This window comes from Trachymyrmex cornetzi, unplaced genomic scaffold (assembly GCF_001594075.2).
Source record: "Trachymyrmex cornetzi isolate Tcor2-1 unplaced genomic scaffold, Tcor1.1 scaffold90, whole genome shotgun sequence".
Classification (NCBI taxonomy): Eukaryota; Metazoa; Arthropoda; class Insecta; order Hymenoptera; family Formicidae; genus Trachymyrmex; species Trachymyrmex cornetzi.
The window spans coordinates 840,023-857,386 of NW_017300245.1; the positions used below are offsets into that span (position 1 = coordinate 840,023).

Sequence of the window (17,364 nt, forward strand, 5' to 3'; positions counted from 1 at the left end):
GGCCGTCCGTGCGCGCGACGTGGCAACGTCGCAGCGAGACCCTCACGGACGCCAGGCGATCCTACCAACACTCACGTACCGGTGTACGGCTGTACGGACTACGGAGAACGGCGGACCGGAGAAGGAAAGAATCCCGTTTTGCCGTGCTGGAGGAGATGAAAAGAGACGGGACAAGGGGGGGAGGAACGAGCGGGCGCGCGACAGAGAAAGATGGACGAACCGAGTGGCAACGGCGAGGGTGGAGGGGGAAGGGCAGGGAGGACAAACGTGCGGAGCGAGAGAGAGAGATAGGAAGTGAGAGGATCGTGGTGACGAAGAGAGAAAGATTCTCCGCGCTCGTAGCTCGTAGCACAGGCTACCAAGTTTTCCGCCCGATCTCTTGAGATTTCAGGAAAGCGTTTCGTGCATTCGGAATACGTATACATGCGTCGATCGCGCGCGATTTTTTTTTTTTTTTTTTATTTGTCCAACGCATTTCTCGCGTCCTGGGACGCGGTCGTCATCGTCGTTGTCATCACCGTCACTCGACGAGACCCCACTTATATTTCGAGATTACGATAATTTCCTTCTGTATATCGCAGACGAGTCGCGAGAGACGGTTTCCGTTTCTACGAATTGCGTGAATCATTTTTACGCAACGCCTCGTCCTTCTGGTTAGCAGCAAGAATGCAGTCATTGGAGATTAAATTCAGAGAATGCTTTTTCGTACGCGCGCAAATAGCATAAAACTAGAGGTTTATTAATATTATATATTCGAGCGTTGAAGAGAGAGAGAGAAAGCGAAGATGCCAAGTACAAAAAATGCAAGCGACGTGAACAGACCTTAGATTTATCGTCACGATTTCGTTCACGAGCGAAAGTCCATTTTGGAGTTTGAACCTACTGAAAGTCTAAGATCCCGACGAATCGCTATTAATACATAACGATTGCGGCGTCGTTAAGTTACATTGGCGTACTTGCGCGATTCCACAACCTTTTTGCAACCTTCGTCCGCGCATACAGAGCTCCACGATCGGGCGATGAATAACTTAAACAAAACGAGTTAGTAGGTCAAACGCCCTGGTCGCGTCCCGAAGTTTCACGCGATAGAGCATGGATAAATCCATGACGCTAGCTCGCGTCGCTTGCGAGCTGCGAGTGTAGACCAGCGTAGACCAGCGTAGACGGCCGCGTCGTTCGATCTCAAAGTCTCAAACGCGCGGAAAAGAAAGATCGTTGGATCGGCCGCCATTCACGAGCGAGAGATCCGATTTCCCCGGAGGAATCTGCGCGTAGGAGATTGATTCGTTTGCCTTGGCGCGCAAATTCTTGCACACGGAACTCGCGATATCCGCGCGATAAATCTAGAGAACCTGTAATGCCCGTGTCACGCTACGCATTGGCGGCATTATATCGAGATTAAGGATTGCGAATTGAGGATTAGAAATTCAGCCAATCTGAACAAAATGGATTAAAATTAAAATTATCTGATTGATCGAATTCTAATCTTTAATTTCGCAATCCTCAATCTCCAATGCGTAATGTCACCCAGGCATAACAGAGTCTGGCTTAAAGAATAATTAAGAGTAACGAAAAAAGGGTATGTACATATAGTGTCTCTTTTTATATATGTTATCTCATTTTGACTTCTCTTATCGATTCTGACTTGTCGAAATTGATTGACAAAAACGATAGAACAGTCAAAAATTTCTCGTGGCCAGGGTATAACTCTGTTATAGGATAATTTCTAAGGTAAGTATATAAAGTGACGTCTACAACGAAATTTTAAGGCGTAAAACTTGAGCTTTAAACTTCAAGTCGTAAGAAATTGACCAATTATGGTCGATTGTTCTCCTCATATTCGACTGTGACTGGCCAGTCTCTTACGGTTTAAAGTTTATCGTTGTACGCGTCTCTTATTAACGACGCATCAATAATATATACTATAAAACGATACGACATTCGTTTGCGCGACGAGTCGAGAAACTGCCGGCTCGACGCAACGACAGCGAAGAGGGATTGACGGCGAGAGAGCTTCACGTAAACACGCGCCTCTGTTACACTCCCTATATAGATATTTGGAAAGGGAATTTTGAACTCGTCGGTTATCGATTAAACGCGGCGGCCGCGCGCGGCCGTCGCTTACTTTAATGCCGGCGTGGCGCGCCGCCCGGCGCGAATGCTTCAATGTCACGCACGGGGAATTATTCCCGCTTCCCGCAGTGTTATCGTAACGACACTTGCGCGAAAAAAGGGTTCGGATACTTCGAAACTGGGGGACATTCCTCGAAAAATTACGCGTCCAAAGGACAAACACGCAAAGACACATCCCTGTACATCTTTGACCGTTTTTTAGTAACTGTTAATTGTTATTGACTTTTATCGACGCCAGTGCGTCATACATACTTGTTTACACTCTCGCTGAAATAAACCGAAATCGCTTTACCTAATTTTCTATTGATTATATACGTAACAACCTACAAATTGTGACATCTATTATTATAACATACACTGATCGTCTTGGAGTAACAGTGAGCTTGTATAAATATTGTTGTACTTATAATCGATTGAAACAGCTACATATTAGCAACAAATTCTCTCTCTCTCTCTCTCTCTCTCTCTCTCTCAAGCCTTTGGAATCGAATCTCACTCTAAAGAATGAAAATGGAGTCTTTTTTGAAAAAGAATAAAAGAATCCGATAGACCAATTTTCAATCTTTAAGAGTGAGATTTTACTCTTCAGAGTAACAATTAAATTAACGCCGTATATATAGTATTATTGGGATACGAATATAATTCTCCCGACAGGAAATTCAGCTTTACTTCGCTTAAATAAATCATGATTGTAAAGAAAGGAGAGGAACCGCGGGATACCGCATGTCCCGGCAACGAATAACGCGGCCCACGTTTCCCATGTTTTATTTCGAAACATTACGTCGCTCGCGTAAAGCGCAGGGTCCTGTCGGATTCCGTCGCTCAAAGAATCGCAGGACTTTCCCAGAAGCGGTCACAATGCGGTAACTATTGCGGCAGAAGTGAGAGCGCCCCGTCGACATTGTGCCGTCCAGATCTGATGTGAGACGATCGGAAACCGTCGCCACGCGAACCACAGGAGCGAGCGAGCGTATTTTCGCTCGCAATGTATAAACGCGACGAGACGTTCGCTTATCAATTACATCGCGCCTAATAATTCGGAGGCAACATGGAAACGTGTTTGCGAGAGTAAAGCTTATATACAAAAAGAACGGTTCTACTAAGATATCTAAAAATGTAGCTAGATACAAATGTGAAAATAAGTTGGTTTATTAAAATAATTACAACGTTGAACTATTAAAATAATTATGTAGGACGCTCCAGCTGATTGTTAGAATACCAATTTTTTTTTGTAGCATTACTCATTATGTTTGAGTCTCCTACATAATTATTTCAATGACTCAACAAAATTATCTGTCAGATCTGTATCTAGCTAAATTTTTAGATACTCGAGCAAAATCGTTCTTTGTATGGCACACGGTACATTTTTCCTACTGGATTGTTTTTAGTGAATTACTGGAAATTCTACGTTCTACAACGTGGTACAATTTTAATATTTTACTAAAACGCAAGTAATCCAACAAGAAAAAATACCGTAGACCCAATTCTCTCGTTAGTCCGACGTGTTCAACGATTCCCTGCATCCTTCTCGAATCGCCTCCGGATTCGTGTCGTTCTAAACCGCGCGTGAGCTCGATTCAGGAGGTCGATTGTATAACTTAAAATTCGAAATAAAAATTGCAAAAGAGCGATTTTAATGGAATATTTATAATTTCATTGTGTGTGTATATGTGTGGTCAACATCTAGCGAATTTGCTCACTTTTGTATAAATTTTCATCTGGTTTAAAGATACACAATCGACCTCGTGCATTATTTTTCGTACGTAAACTAACGACGAAACTTGATTTCCGAGGAGCGACGGTACGCCAGAGGACCGCGCCCTGAACACTCGCTCTCCTGGTGCGAGCGTTGCGTCGCACTGACGAGAATATTAAGGCCCTATATGTCCACGTCGGATACGTTTACACGCGATCGAGCGTGCCTCGTCGAAGGCTGCTGCGAGAGGGAGTTTGGATGCATCCGCGATCTCTGCGTTTGGGCGCAATCGTTTCGCGATGAAATCTGCACGAATACCTATCTCTCTACCGTAGGATAGTTCGTTAATAGGCAACGGGGCCAAGAATCTCTAAAACGTATCCGTACGTTCGCGCGGCGCGCTCGCGCACGCGATCAGGTTCGTGTAGCACTTAAATGCGGGTGTTAAAACGTATCTGGAGTCTTAGGCCGACGGCCACGTTTATCTCGAAATGCGTGGTGAGCGAATACGGGCTTTGATCGGCCCGTAAAGAACCTCGTACCGCTTCGCTCGGCTCGGTTCAGCTTTGGCTCTCGCTTTGGTGCGACGCGAGACGAGGCGCGGCAAGGCGAGGCGAGGCGAGACGAGGCGAGACGAGGCGAGGCAAGGCGAGGCGAGGCGAGGCGAAGCGAGGCGAGGCTGACGCGGTGAGGCAGGGCAAGGCGAGTCGAAGCGACGCGACCGCGGCGTTCCCGAACCGACTCGGGGATCGATGGGTCGCCTTTCCTAGTATCGAGAAGCAATAGCAGAAGAGGAACTATAAAACAATAGCACTGATTACTGGATGGCGCAAGGGTGTGGCAGCGCCATTGAGTCGTTACACGCAGGAATAGAGAGCCAGTAGGGGGATAATACGAGAGGGAGAGCGAGAGAGAACGTGTGCATCTGTACGAATGTGTGTACGTGTGATATTCCGTGAGTGTGTATACTCGCCCTGTATATATGTATGTATGTATGTACGTATGTATGTGCGCGCATGGGCGAGCGAGCGAGGTAGCGCGCGTGAGCGAGAGGGAGGGATGAAAGGAAGGAGACGACGAAGGGGGATGGCGCGCGCGGGAGAAGCGGCGGGAACGCCGCCGGTATAGAGTATAGACAGGGACTGCCCTGGTGGTAGTGGTGGCAACGCGGGGCGGTACGGCAGACGGGGACAAGGATGAACCACCTTAAAGGGGATAGCGTGGATCATAAATAATCAATATTATACCTGCGACCGATATAGAAAAATTTCGGATCGCATTCAATCGCTCGGCCGTGCTAAGCCTATTTCCGTCGACCAGTAATTCTGCGAACTTTGGAATTCGTGGCGACGTTCTCTTTATCGAATTACATTCGTTGTATAATACAAAAAGCGCGCGTTTGCGGGAAAAGGATTATGTTATCCGACTCAAGGAGAAAGAGAGAGACAGCATGATCCATTTCTTACTGATGTAAAACGTGCGACAGACAGTCGGACAGAGATCTAACAAGCGCATTTCATATAATTCGAAACTTTAATTGCGCATGTAGTTGCTATTCTCGAGGAACGCGCGTCAGTACAACTATTATTTTTATTAAATTACTGTAGATTCGTCAGATAGCTATAATATATATTGACAGACTTAAATAAGTCTACAAATAGAGAAATTTTAGTTCTACTTTGAATCTCTTTCAACCTCAATTAAACCTTATAAACCTATTTTGATACTTGAACAATCAAATAGGACCTTTTTTAATATTACTTAATCTACAGCTTCTATTTAGAAAACTTCTTTTGTACCTAAAAATAGGAAATTTTCCAATAACTGCCAGGCTCAACGTAAGAGCTCAATTCATTAGATTAGAACCTATTATAAATCTCTAGAGTCCACATACGTCCTAAAACTAAGGTTCAAAGTAGAAGCAAAAATTTGAAAAAAATTCCATATATAATTTTTATACGATTTGACGATATCGACGCAAAATTGTTTACTTTCTTACATGTAACTGCGTACGCAATTTAATACGCGAGATGCTCAACCTCGAATTTCTCATTCGCCCGAAGCTAAAACGGATTTCTGACTTCCGCGCAAAGTTCAGGGCGATCGCGTATAAAGGGCAAAATGAAGTTAGCCGCGTTAAACACGAACGCTTCCATACATTATGCGTCATACGCGAATAGCGCCACGTGACAAGCGAAACATCTACATGTACCGAAAGTACCAGTACGCGTAAAACTCGACCTGCGTTGTTTCGTTTCTGTCGTTTAGCAGCAGGAGGCGATTGTATCAGAAACTTGCGCTCCTCGCGGAACACGCTGCGACGGACGCAGCGTTTTATGCGTCGCCGTCGAGCAGCAATATGCGTTTCCCGTTAGCGATTCGACGTTTCCCGTTCACCGTGGAAATATATTTTCCACATTTACGACCGCGCGTTTGACGTTTTTAGACAAAGAGATACGCATCGATTAGAGGCCGCGAAAAAAGGAGCTATTTCTATCGTTAAAAATAAAAGATGAAGATACAAACCGGTTAGAAACGTTATCACACTCACAGTTTTATTCCAATGCATATATTTTTTTATTTTCCTTAAGTAATTATATTTTATTATAAAAACTATGCAATATTAAGGAATGGAGATACTCAAGCAAAACGATAAGTCATCATGATGTCAAAATAACTCCAAAATAATCACTAAAACATACTTTTCAATCATTTACAATTCATTTTAACGTCATTTGACGTTGTCGAAGCTTGTATAGAATATTGTATAGAGCGATATACGAGAAAATTCGAAAATTTCCCAATTTTTCCGATAGGTTTTTCTTCTAATCAAATATCTTTTGTTACGCTTTCTAAACCTTTGGCATTATATATTTCAGCACATTAGCCTACTGTTGTAGTTTGTATGAAATTTTGTGAAAACTCAGTATGTATGTAGGTTTCTTACGGCTTTTGACGTGCGAGAAGTGAAGAAGTATCTCGTATTTTTTAATCTTCCACGCAACCCTTTCGCAGTTTCTCGCATACGTAGTTTCTCGACACCCCGTATAAGGAGGTGACGCTGCTGGGCGACGTTCAACGTGACTATCTTTCGCAACGCAAAGCCGACACGAGTAACGTTGAACGAGAGAGGAAGAACGTGTAATAATCGTGCGCAAAAAGAATATCTCATTCTCTCGGATGGACAATTGTCGAACTTGCGTCGCGCGAGGAATATCGCTCGATATGGACAGAAATTCGTTAAAGGAAACGAGTTTAAAGTCGGTATTCATAATGCGTTCTTATTTGAAGACCATCTTAAGTAACATCTTAAAATATTAATACCGCTCTGTGATTATAGCTTATGACATTTCAATCAGGATTACCATAAAATTGGAAATTAGGAAGAAGTTAGGGAATTTTGCAAAATTTTCTGAAAAATTAAAATAATTGATTTCATAGAAATTTAATATACATATGTATATCACACCTATACACACAGTTCTCGAATATTAGGCCTGTTCTTTTTGGCTGAACTTTTGCACCAGTTCATCTTTCTTCCTCTTCTTTCCTCCCGGATAGAAAAGGAAGAAAAATGAACTGGTGCAAAAGTTCAATTTAACAAATGAAAATGCAGCAATACTTAATAGTAATTTACCCTGCTATGTTAAATTGATCTCCCAAGACATTTAATGGTTTCCAAATCAGAATAAAAACACAAAAAATTTTGAAATCTTATTGAAAGGAACAAACGAAAGGAGAGAACGATTTTGCTAAAGTATCCAAAAATTTAGCTAAATACTGACAATAATTTTGTTTGTGTTGTGTTGTGTGTGTGTGTGTGTGTTGTTAGACAAAATTTTTAGATAAGACACTCAAACCGGTTGCTAGAATGCAAAAAAATCATTAGCTTCGTGAATGAAATTTTTTTTGGAAATCAGGGAAAAGTTATGGAATTTTAGGATGAGCAATTTGTGACAACTGCAATCTTAAGACTCTACTTAAAATAGTTTTAAATAGAAAAATCGACTATGAATACCGGCCTAAGAGCCCAATTTAGAACGATTCAGTCAATGGCAGTCTACCACTTTTCGGAAAATCCCGTCGTTGGAGAAATGCAGGTACCGGTTGTTCTCTTTCACGCGTTTGCGTTGTCGCTCGTGAAATCGTTCGACTATATCTACGACTACACCTGATTCCGTCGTCACTCAATATATTATCGCCAGAAATATCGACAATAATCCTCTTTTTATCGCGATTCGCGACGCATAGTTATCAAGGCGTGACTTACGCTGTGTTTTCCTCATTTGTGCGCAGCGCGGAAAATTCGCGAAAATTACGATCGTGGGAAGAACCGACGATTTTGAAATATGCGCGACAATTGAGTAATGTTGATGACGGAAGCATATCATCGGGGCTTAGGGTTATCTTGGACGATCTACAAATAGATCGGTTTTTAAATATATTTTTTAATTATATACGCGTAGAAAGCTAAAGTAATAAATATTCCATTCTATTCACTTGTATGCGTGCAGGAAATGTATGAAACTGCGTATTATTAATTTTGCATATTAATCTTTTTATCTACGAAAAAAAGAGCAAAAGAGTGACGTCTACGATCAAACCGAAATGAAAATAATTGCATTTGTTACAACTTTCTCTTTTTTTTAGCTAAAATTAATCGAGTTCCAGAAGAAATTGTTTATCCGATAATATAATTTTTAGCTGAAACAAATTCCAAACGTTTAATTATTTTATTCAATATACTCGAAATTCCGATCAAATTGTAAAACGCGCATCGCGTAATGTTTTCAATTCGAATTATACGCGAATATGAACAGTTCCAAGTCAATCTTTTCTGTACTTAAAAATGAAGCGAAAAAAAACTGTGAAGTAATATTTTTCCGATTTTTCCGAGATTTTCAGTGAAACAAAAATGATTAAGATTGAAACGCTTCATCATATTTTTCGACAGATCTCTTTTATTTAATTTCAATACCATCCTGTTACATATATCTCTTTGTCATTTAATGAACGACCATTACATCTGGTGTGTGTGTGGGGGGGGGGGGTATGTATGTGTGTGTGACGAATAAACACCGTTCGTCCTCCTCGGCAAACACGCGTTACGTGCGTTAGCAGCTGAATAGTTAGTCCCCATTAGTTGCATCATTTCCACAAGAGCATCGGCATCGTCATCGTTTAAAGGTGGCTACAGCAACATTACAAGCTGCGTCGCGTAGGTTTCGCGGAAATTCATTTTCGGAGCCATCTGCTCCGAAATCCGAATGGGATTTCGTCATACCGAAGCTCCGATTGTTATTTCGCGTGCGGGATCTCCTTTCATCTTTTCGTTAACCACATCCTCAATGTACCTATTCAACGACTCGACAACACAGATTCGCGATTCGTAAATCTGCTCCAAGGACCGACCCGTCGGCGTCGGGTCGGTTCAGAAAATGGTAGAGGTACATTTTTAAAAGGGGTTCTCTTAATCTTATGTTAGATTCCTAAACGTTATCGAGAGATCGCCCTATTGATATTTTCGGGGTTTATGATATATTCTTTGTAAAAGGCACACTACAGAAGATGCGAAAAGAGAGAAGAGGAAAATAGAATTTCCAATAAATATTTGGACACGTTCGATTGAAATTGCGTCGGGTTCTGTTCTCGGTATCATAGCTACGCGAGTAAGGATTCATATCGCAATCATCGTGAATGAAATCGTTTTTCCACGTAAATTTTCAACAAAGAAAAAACAAAAAACTGAACTCAGAACGTGGAAAAATTTCGAGATTCGAAAAATTCAGGGAAAATTCGGCGAAACTTTCGATATCGGATCGGAGAGGTCGAGACGACCTGAATTTAAGCGAGCTTTCAACTCGCGTACGAGTGCGAACTCGACAGTCGGATTCTAATCGAAATCCCGAGTATAGATCCTAATCGTCGACCAGAGAGCTCGCATGATCCGAGGCTCGACCGGAGAGGCTTGTCTCCTGCTCGACGTGCATTTGCTAACGCGCGTGTTTTCGGTCAACTAAGATCAGATAGAGTAGAAGAGCTTACGTAAGGATGTAACGCGAGTTCTCGTTGCCATTGATGCCCTCTCGCGGGATAGAATGTCAAGAACTATCGTGATCCGTTTACATGAGATTAGCTCGATTCTTATTGCAGAATTCTGTTGGTACCGAGTAATTACCCAATGATCGTGAATTTCTAAAACATGTAAATAAACCTTAAATATTTCCTAGATGTGTCTCCATTGCAGTGCTGCAATGTTAAAAAAAATTAGTGTAGAAAAATCAACCAATAAAAAGTTTCAAATTACGGATACTATATTTTTACACTTTTATTACATTTATTACACATATTTTATAATTTTTTAAATATATTCTCTTAGATAGACATTACTATTTTACATATATAAAAAATAGTAACATAATAAATAATAGTAATAACACTACAATAGTATAGTATTTTATATATTTATTATTTAATATTTTCTATATACAAAAAATAATTCTAACACATTATTACTGTATAGACTAAATTTCTTTTTCTCAAAAATAAAACTTGCTTTGTTCACGAAGACAGATTTATCGTTTTATTGAACTTAATTGGTTTACTGGAGTCTAATAAACCAAATATTCGACTTAAAACACTTATGGCAGCTGTTTTCTTGGCCTCCTGGATTGTTTGACCAAATCCTATAAAAATACATAAAAAATTTATTAGATTAAATATATATAACGAGAAAAATACAATAAAATCACATCTCATTACATTTGCCCAGTGTTGCATTTACCTGAACCTTGAAATTCTTTATCACAATATAATGCTACATGATATACTCTTTCTAGTGTATTTTTTCCCGCTTGTGCGATAAGCCTTGGTTCGGCGGGTGACCTGTTTTGTTTCCGTAGAACATCATTTAAAAGTTCAACTGGATGAGCTGGATTCCATATTTCTGTTAGATCCTTTTCAGCCAGTATAACAATCAAGAAGTCTCTAACAAAATTTGCTGTATGATTTACGTCTACACTTTCCGCAAGCGCCGCGACAAGTGCGAAAAACGTATCAGCTAAAGTCTTTTGAGCTACTGGATGTTCCTGAAGGATTAATTAAAAAATAGGAAATTAAAACAATTTGAATATTACCTCCAATTTGAGAAATAAATAAAATTGGTTACTGCATTGAAAAATATACAGTGGATACAAAAATGTGAATAAAATAATGAATTTATAATTGTATATTAGATATTTCTATACTTACTTCCGTTAAAATAATATCTTTTGTTCCAATATGAAAAGCTGCTTTAGCTATAATTTCTTCAGAAAGAAGATAGTCATGCAATGAACTAAAAAATACATGATTAATTCTTAATTATTCTCTCTCTATAATATATACATTTTTTTCTTATATCATGTCTTTTTATAGTACATACATTATGACATCCTCAGATGCTTGTGGTAAAACTTGGACTAAATAAGTCTGTACAATTTCTGACGTAAGCTGCTCGCCTTTTCTAACTAATTCAGTATTATCTTGTATAGCAAGTATAGGATTTTCTATTCCCATTTCTTTCTGCCTCTGCTCCTCTTGAATAAGGTACGATCTATTAGTAAAGGCTTGCTCCAATTTTTCCATATTGAAACTTTCAGAGAGTCGTTCATTAAAAGCATAAACCTCTGCAGATCTGTTCCAATCGAGAAAGGTACTGCGTTTCGGCTCTGGCTGCTCACCTAGCGACCTTTTGCGTTTGGTTAATTCTTTTAGCGTCGGTGCCATCCATCTTTTAATGTATCTTTGTCCTGGAAAAAAAAAGGCAACATTTGTCAACTACAGATCAAGCAAAATGTCATACAAAATTTATACAAGCGATTTATATATTATATTATAGAGAATTTATATAATTATTTTTATATAATTATAAATTCTTTATTCTTTAAAATATTATCGCATCGTGTTATGACTAACCTTCGTAATTTACAGATCGTACTCCTTTACTTAGGATGATAGTTTTAACGCACGAACGTAAGACGTTCATGTTTGAATAATAATTCACTTATCCAAATTGCTTTTGAAAAATCACTTATCAACAAACTGTCGGCAAATATCGAAATAATTTATAGCCGGATAGTTTGCCGATCTTTATATTAGGTTATAAACAATCGCACAATTAATATGCAGTACAATTACTCCTTGTTTCATACTTTGGCCACAATATTTGCTGAGAGGGCGTTAGCATACGGCAAATTAATTTTCTCTTTCCTATTACCTATTTTATATTTATTCGATCTCACACTACGAAGTCAGCAATTTTTTTAGCAATCTCATTCGTAACAATTCAATAATAATATATCAAAAAGAGAAGCTGAGAGCGGCCATCTTGGCCTTTTTTATGAGTCACGTGGGTGACGTGTCAATGGCTGCGTTCAGCAGACTCAACAGTTTTACAACCGTTTTGTGATTCTTCGCTGAGATAGGACTATTCCTTTAAATCTAAAAGTTTAATCCAATCAGCGCAACGAATCATAAAACGGTTGCAAAACTGCTGAGTCTGCTAAATGCAGCCAATGGTCGCGTTCAGCAGACTCAAATGTTGCAGAGCGGATCCGTGAGTGCTCGCTGCTATTGGTGTATTCTTCTACATCATCCAATAGCAGTGAGCGCTTGCAGATCCGCTCTGCAACAGTTGAGTCTGCTGAACGCGACCAATGGGTGCATTCAGTACTACAACCGTTCACTGAGCGCTCAGTGAGCTCTTGCATCTGATTGGCATATTCCGTTAGGACTAAAAATATAGATCAAACAGATACAAGAGCTCATTATAGTACTGAATGCACCCAACGTTTATCCATTATTCCATTTATCTGCCTCTCACTTTACTCGTCTTTCTACCATGACAAAATGAGACGCGGTAACCAATGAATATGTTAAGAGCTGTAAGCTTATTGGCTACTGCATCACATTTTGCCGCGTTTTTGCGTTCAGTGTGCAGGAGCCATAAGGCTGCCAACTGTGAAACGTTAAAAACATGGGGCGGTATTCATAGTCTGTTTTTATTTTAAAACTGTCTTAAATAATGTCTTAAGCCCGATGTCCACGATGCTAGAAATCAGTCCGAGATCTCGGACAGAGAAAAAGTTAACAAATCACATTTGAACAATTTGATCACATGACCATTGCTATTGGTCAATTCCTTCTTCATCCGAGATCTCGGACTGATTTCTAGCATCGTGGACACAAGGCTTTAAGATGCTAATACAGTTCTCGGATTGACTTATGACACCTTGAGATTGTACTTAAGACAGTCTTAAATCTTCTATAGAAAGAGAAACATAAGAGTGTATTAGTCCGGATCTACAATAGGTGTTTTAAGCCTTAAGCTCTGATCCTCATACGAGCAACAGCGCTTTGACACCGAACGCTGATTGGTGAAAAGCCGGTTGTGGGGGTAAAATTTATCTTCATCATTCGTTTTTCACCAATCAACGTTAAGTGTCAAAGCGCTGTTGCCCGTATGAGGATCCGGGCTTAAGGTAAATGTCCCTATTTGTGACCATGACCCTATTTGTGACTACTCGTGGACCGTGGACTTTTATTAATTAATCAGAAGTTTTAAGTAATTTATCTTCGCAAAGGGTATTTATCACGTTTAACGATTAGTTAGTCATGGTTTGATATATGGTTTCAGTGATATTTGACTAACAAATATTCATGAAAATGTGAAATAAGGTGCTCGTGTCTCCATCAGTGGCAGATTGAGCACATGTTTGTCGCCATGTTAGTAGACGGCGTTTGTTATGGAACAGTCACATTTTTGTTATGTCGATTGTCGTCCGGGATAAAACGTTGAAGAATATAGTTTTTTCGTAAAAGTGTCAGTGAATACTTAATAAATATTGTGCTATGCGTGGATTCTAAAAAAGGTTAGTAATTTTGAACGTATAGATGAATGTGACAAATAGGTACAACAAAACACGCATGTTTCCATTTATGACTGTCTCAAGAAAATTAATCATAACATTAAATATCGCTGTTTATGGACAAGTGTGAGTTGATTTTAATTATTTTTTAGTATTTTTTATTCTTATTAACTCATGCGACTATCTTACATGGTCACAAATAGGGACATTTACCTTAACCTCCTATGAATTTGAGTCGAGAAGCAAGAGCTAATAATTAATAAAGAAGGAAGAAGACAGCCTGTATATGATGTATATAGTGTGTATGTAATGTATTTAATTTCCCAAAAACAATGAGTATTTGTGCAGTAAAAGATTGCACTAATTCGTTCCGTAAAACCAAAATGAAAGGCCTCACAATCAAATATTTTACGTTTCCAAAAAACGCGGAATTTATTGAGGCGTGGCGTAGAGTATGCAGAGATGGAATAAATGTGAAGTATGGTAAGATGACATTAATTTACATTAATATATTAGGAAATTAATTGCTCAAATATATAAGATATATTTTATTTTTTAGCGAGGATATGCTCGAAACATTTCGAATCCTGGTGCTATGAGAAGTCAGCACAACAGATTGCATTAAACTATTCACCTTTAAGAGGACGGAAATTACGAGCGGACGCAATCCCCACACTGTATTTATTTTCGGAACCGCATATGGCTGCAGAGCCAACACAATCCGTTGATTGTAAACCAAAGGAAATTCTTGAAGCAATGCAGGAGAATATCCAACTGATAAGTTCACAAATAGTATTGGATGGTGCTGAAGTAGCATCACCTAAAGCTCTTAATGTAAAAGTAGAGAATACTGATTATGCACAACAACTAAAGAGAACTCCAGTATTCAATAGTAATACCAAAGAAGCAGCAGCATCATCTTGTTCCATCAACTATCCTACAACAATGTAAAGTATCAACCCTATTAAAGAAACCTTATACAGAGTGTCCCATAATTATTAACACAGCATTCGTGTACAGATATAGTGGACTAGACTAAATCAAAATGTCTTCTATCATTTTGCAATTTTTGCAATTTTCTTTTTGTTACTCAATGAGCAGAATAATTAAAATTGATGCATAAAACAACTTTAAGATATCTTTAAAAGTTCCTTAGGAAACCTCTAACATGTTTCATAAAAAATCTCGGAAAGATATTTTAAAGTTGTCTTATATGCATTGATTTTATTCGCTTATTTGGCAATATTTAGAAATTAATATCTCGTTAACTATTGCAAAAATTGCAAAATATAATATTCGAATATAATATCACATATTGAGAATTCATGTTAATTTCATTATATACTTGCAGAGAAAATCTACAAATAGAGCTTAATAAAATTAAGAAGGCATTTACGCTGTTCATTGAGAGGAGAGAAAAAGAAAAGATTATGGAAAAAAAAGAAAGGAAAAAACAAATGGAGCAACATACGCGGGAAGTTCTCAGTCAAATTTTTACACCGGGTCAGATCAAAGTCTTGATGAATCGAACAAAAAAACGTGTGGTTTGGTTATCAGAAGATATTGCAAACGCAATATCGTTACGTTGTGTAAGCCCAAAAGCATACCGGTACTTGCGTAATGTACTGAAATATCCGCTTCCTGGCCTGTCAACACTCCGCAGGTGGGTAAATAATATTAATATATAAATCAGGATGTACTAACTTCAAATTTAGATTGCATGAATGGTTGCGTTCAGCAGAAAAAACAGCGTCGCAACTATTGTAAAATTCTTGAATAATAAACAAGATTGGTTTATACATGTAGATCCAATGAGGAATTAAGGACAAGTCCAATCATATTAAAGAATTTTACAACAGTTCCAAAGCTGTTTTCTCTGCTGAATGCAGCCAATGTTAAAGGTAAAATTATCAAAGCACGAGAGAAATTGTTTGTGGTAACTTTTGATGAAATTGATCTTAATAATAAAATAGCTATTGACAAGAAAACAGAACAAGTCATAAGACCACACAAGACTTGTCAGTGTGTAAAGGTGGAGTCCTATGAGGCATATTTGTCGCGTATCGCATAACCAATCGTAAAACATGAAACCGCAACAACGGATCGCTTCTGATTGGTTACGCGGTTACGCAATACGCGATAAATACACCTCATGGGACTCTAGCCTGAGGAGTCTGTTTTCTAACTGGAGCAATCAATATATTGTTATGATCAGTATGAATAAATGAAAATCATATGAATAAAGAAATTATATTTAATATTATAGCACGCTTGCATGATACATATTTTACAGTTGTTGCAATTGTGAATGACATGAGTTCTAGTAATATCATGTTATAAATATCTGGATTGTGCACCTAAAAAGACCTACTTTGAACATCATTGCAGATACACCGCATCTATTAAAACTGCTGAGAAATCATTTCCTCGATTAAGGATTCAGCAGAGAGGAACGGTTAATTTACGAGGATCCCATCCAGAAACTTTTGGCGATCAATGTAAAGATGTCAGAGTGGCGTTCGTGATACCACAGTATCAACAATAATAAGATTGGAAATAAGATCGTTTATGTTAGAAACATTACTTTAAGTACGAAGCGCCACTACGGTCTGAATGTTAAGATGTTGAACTATTATATATATATTTATTTAAATGAATTAATTTCAGAAACTATAATTGCGTGTCGAAGATCATCCCGTCTGCTATTTGTCGTTATTCGTGATTTCTTCGGAAGAAAAGCAACTTTTAAAATCACTCGATGAATTAGACGTCACAGACACAATTGAGGATGAAAGCTTTAAAGTACATGGCTGGGCTACGTAGTATCCGATTAAAAAATCGATGTATCGATTAAAAAATAAATATCAAAACTTCGGAATCGTAACCCATCTCTTGCCAGCTGTCGACAACATGGACTGACTGCAATTCATTTCGCGAGGGAATTGCCTGTATCCATCCGATGAACTTAACTACAAACTGCAAGTATGAATGCAGAATTCACACGGTACCACGGGTCCAATCTTTGTAAAGATGCATTTATTTTTAAAACGTCAACAAAAATTAAGGCATTAAAATCCATCCAATAGAAATACCTAAAGAGATTATACTATGTTTAGGCCCGGTTGTTCCACCTTTTGCTAAATTTTATCTGTGTTGGGTATATAAGAAGCAAGATTACCCATTCACATGCACGGATTGCCAGATTTATCTAATAAGTAAAGTTTACCAAAAAGTGGAACAACCAGCTCTTAGTACGAACGTGAAATATATTCGAGTTCGAGAAATAAATCGGGTGATTGCCATAAGAAACAAAATCAGAAATAAACGAAAACTGTCAAAAGTTATGAATAAAAAAATTGAATGGCATTTGCACATTTTACATTTCCATGCTTTTTTATTTATACGTAACCTTCCTCTTAAAATTTCCCAACATTTTCTTCCATTATCAAATATGAAACTGTTCCTCAACAATTTTTATACTTAATAAATTAATACAATATATTAATACATGACGTACAATTGTATGTACAAAGCGTTTTATTTTTTACACATTTACATGAAAACTTTAAAATACTGATCGACTTTAAAATGTCACTTTGTGTTGAACATTTTGTCCTTTAATATTTT

General features: G+C 38.5%; 2 protein-coding genes across 4 annotated transcripts; one reads left to right on the top strand and one right to left on the bottom strand.

Moving 5' to 3' along the window:
* Nucleotides 1-10,368: 10,368 nt before the first annotated feature.
* Nucleotides 10,369-12,203, bottom strand: mRpL44 (mitochondrial ribosomal protein L44). The gene is made up of 5 exons (XM_018520364.1): nucleotides 11,786-12,203; nucleotides 11,253-11,619; nucleotides 11,081-11,165; nucleotides 10,614-10,917; nucleotides 10,369-10,515 (listed from the first exon to the last, which is right to left on the bottom strand). The coding sequence occupies exons 1-5, from the start codon at nucleotides 11,853-11,855 to the stop codon at nucleotides 10,391-10,393; spliced, it is 951 nt and encodes a 316-aa protein (XP_018375866.1). The 5' UTR covers nucleotides 11,856-12,203; the 3' UTR covers nucleotides 10,369-10,390.
* Nucleotides 12,204-13,609: 1,406 nt separating this feature from the next.
* LOC108769405 (uncharacterized) lies at nucleotides 13,610-17,058 on the top strand. Of its 3 annotated transcripts, none has more exons than XM_018520372.1 (6): nucleotides 13,610-13,863; nucleotides 13,941-14,220; nucleotides 14,297-14,684; nucleotides 15,089-15,400; nucleotides 16,126-16,326; nucleotides 16,405-17,058. In XM_018520372.1, exons 2-5 carry the CDS (start codon nucleotides 14,070-14,072, stop codon nucleotides 16,280-16,282), a joined length of 1,008 nt encoding a protein of 335 aa, XP_018375874.1. In that variant the 5' UTR covers nucleotides 13,610-13,863; nucleotides 13,941-14,069; the 3' UTR covers nucleotides 16,283-16,326; nucleotides 16,405-17,058. The 3 variants fall into 3 exon arrangements, with proteins under 3 accessions (XP_018375874.1, XP_018375872.1, XP_018375873.1); XM_018520370.1 differs by having other exon boundaries at nucleotides 13,610-13,740; XM_018520371.1 differs by having other exon boundaries at nucleotides 13,610-13,740; nucleotides 16,126-16,307.
* Nucleotides 17,059-17,364: the final 306 nt, after the last annotated feature.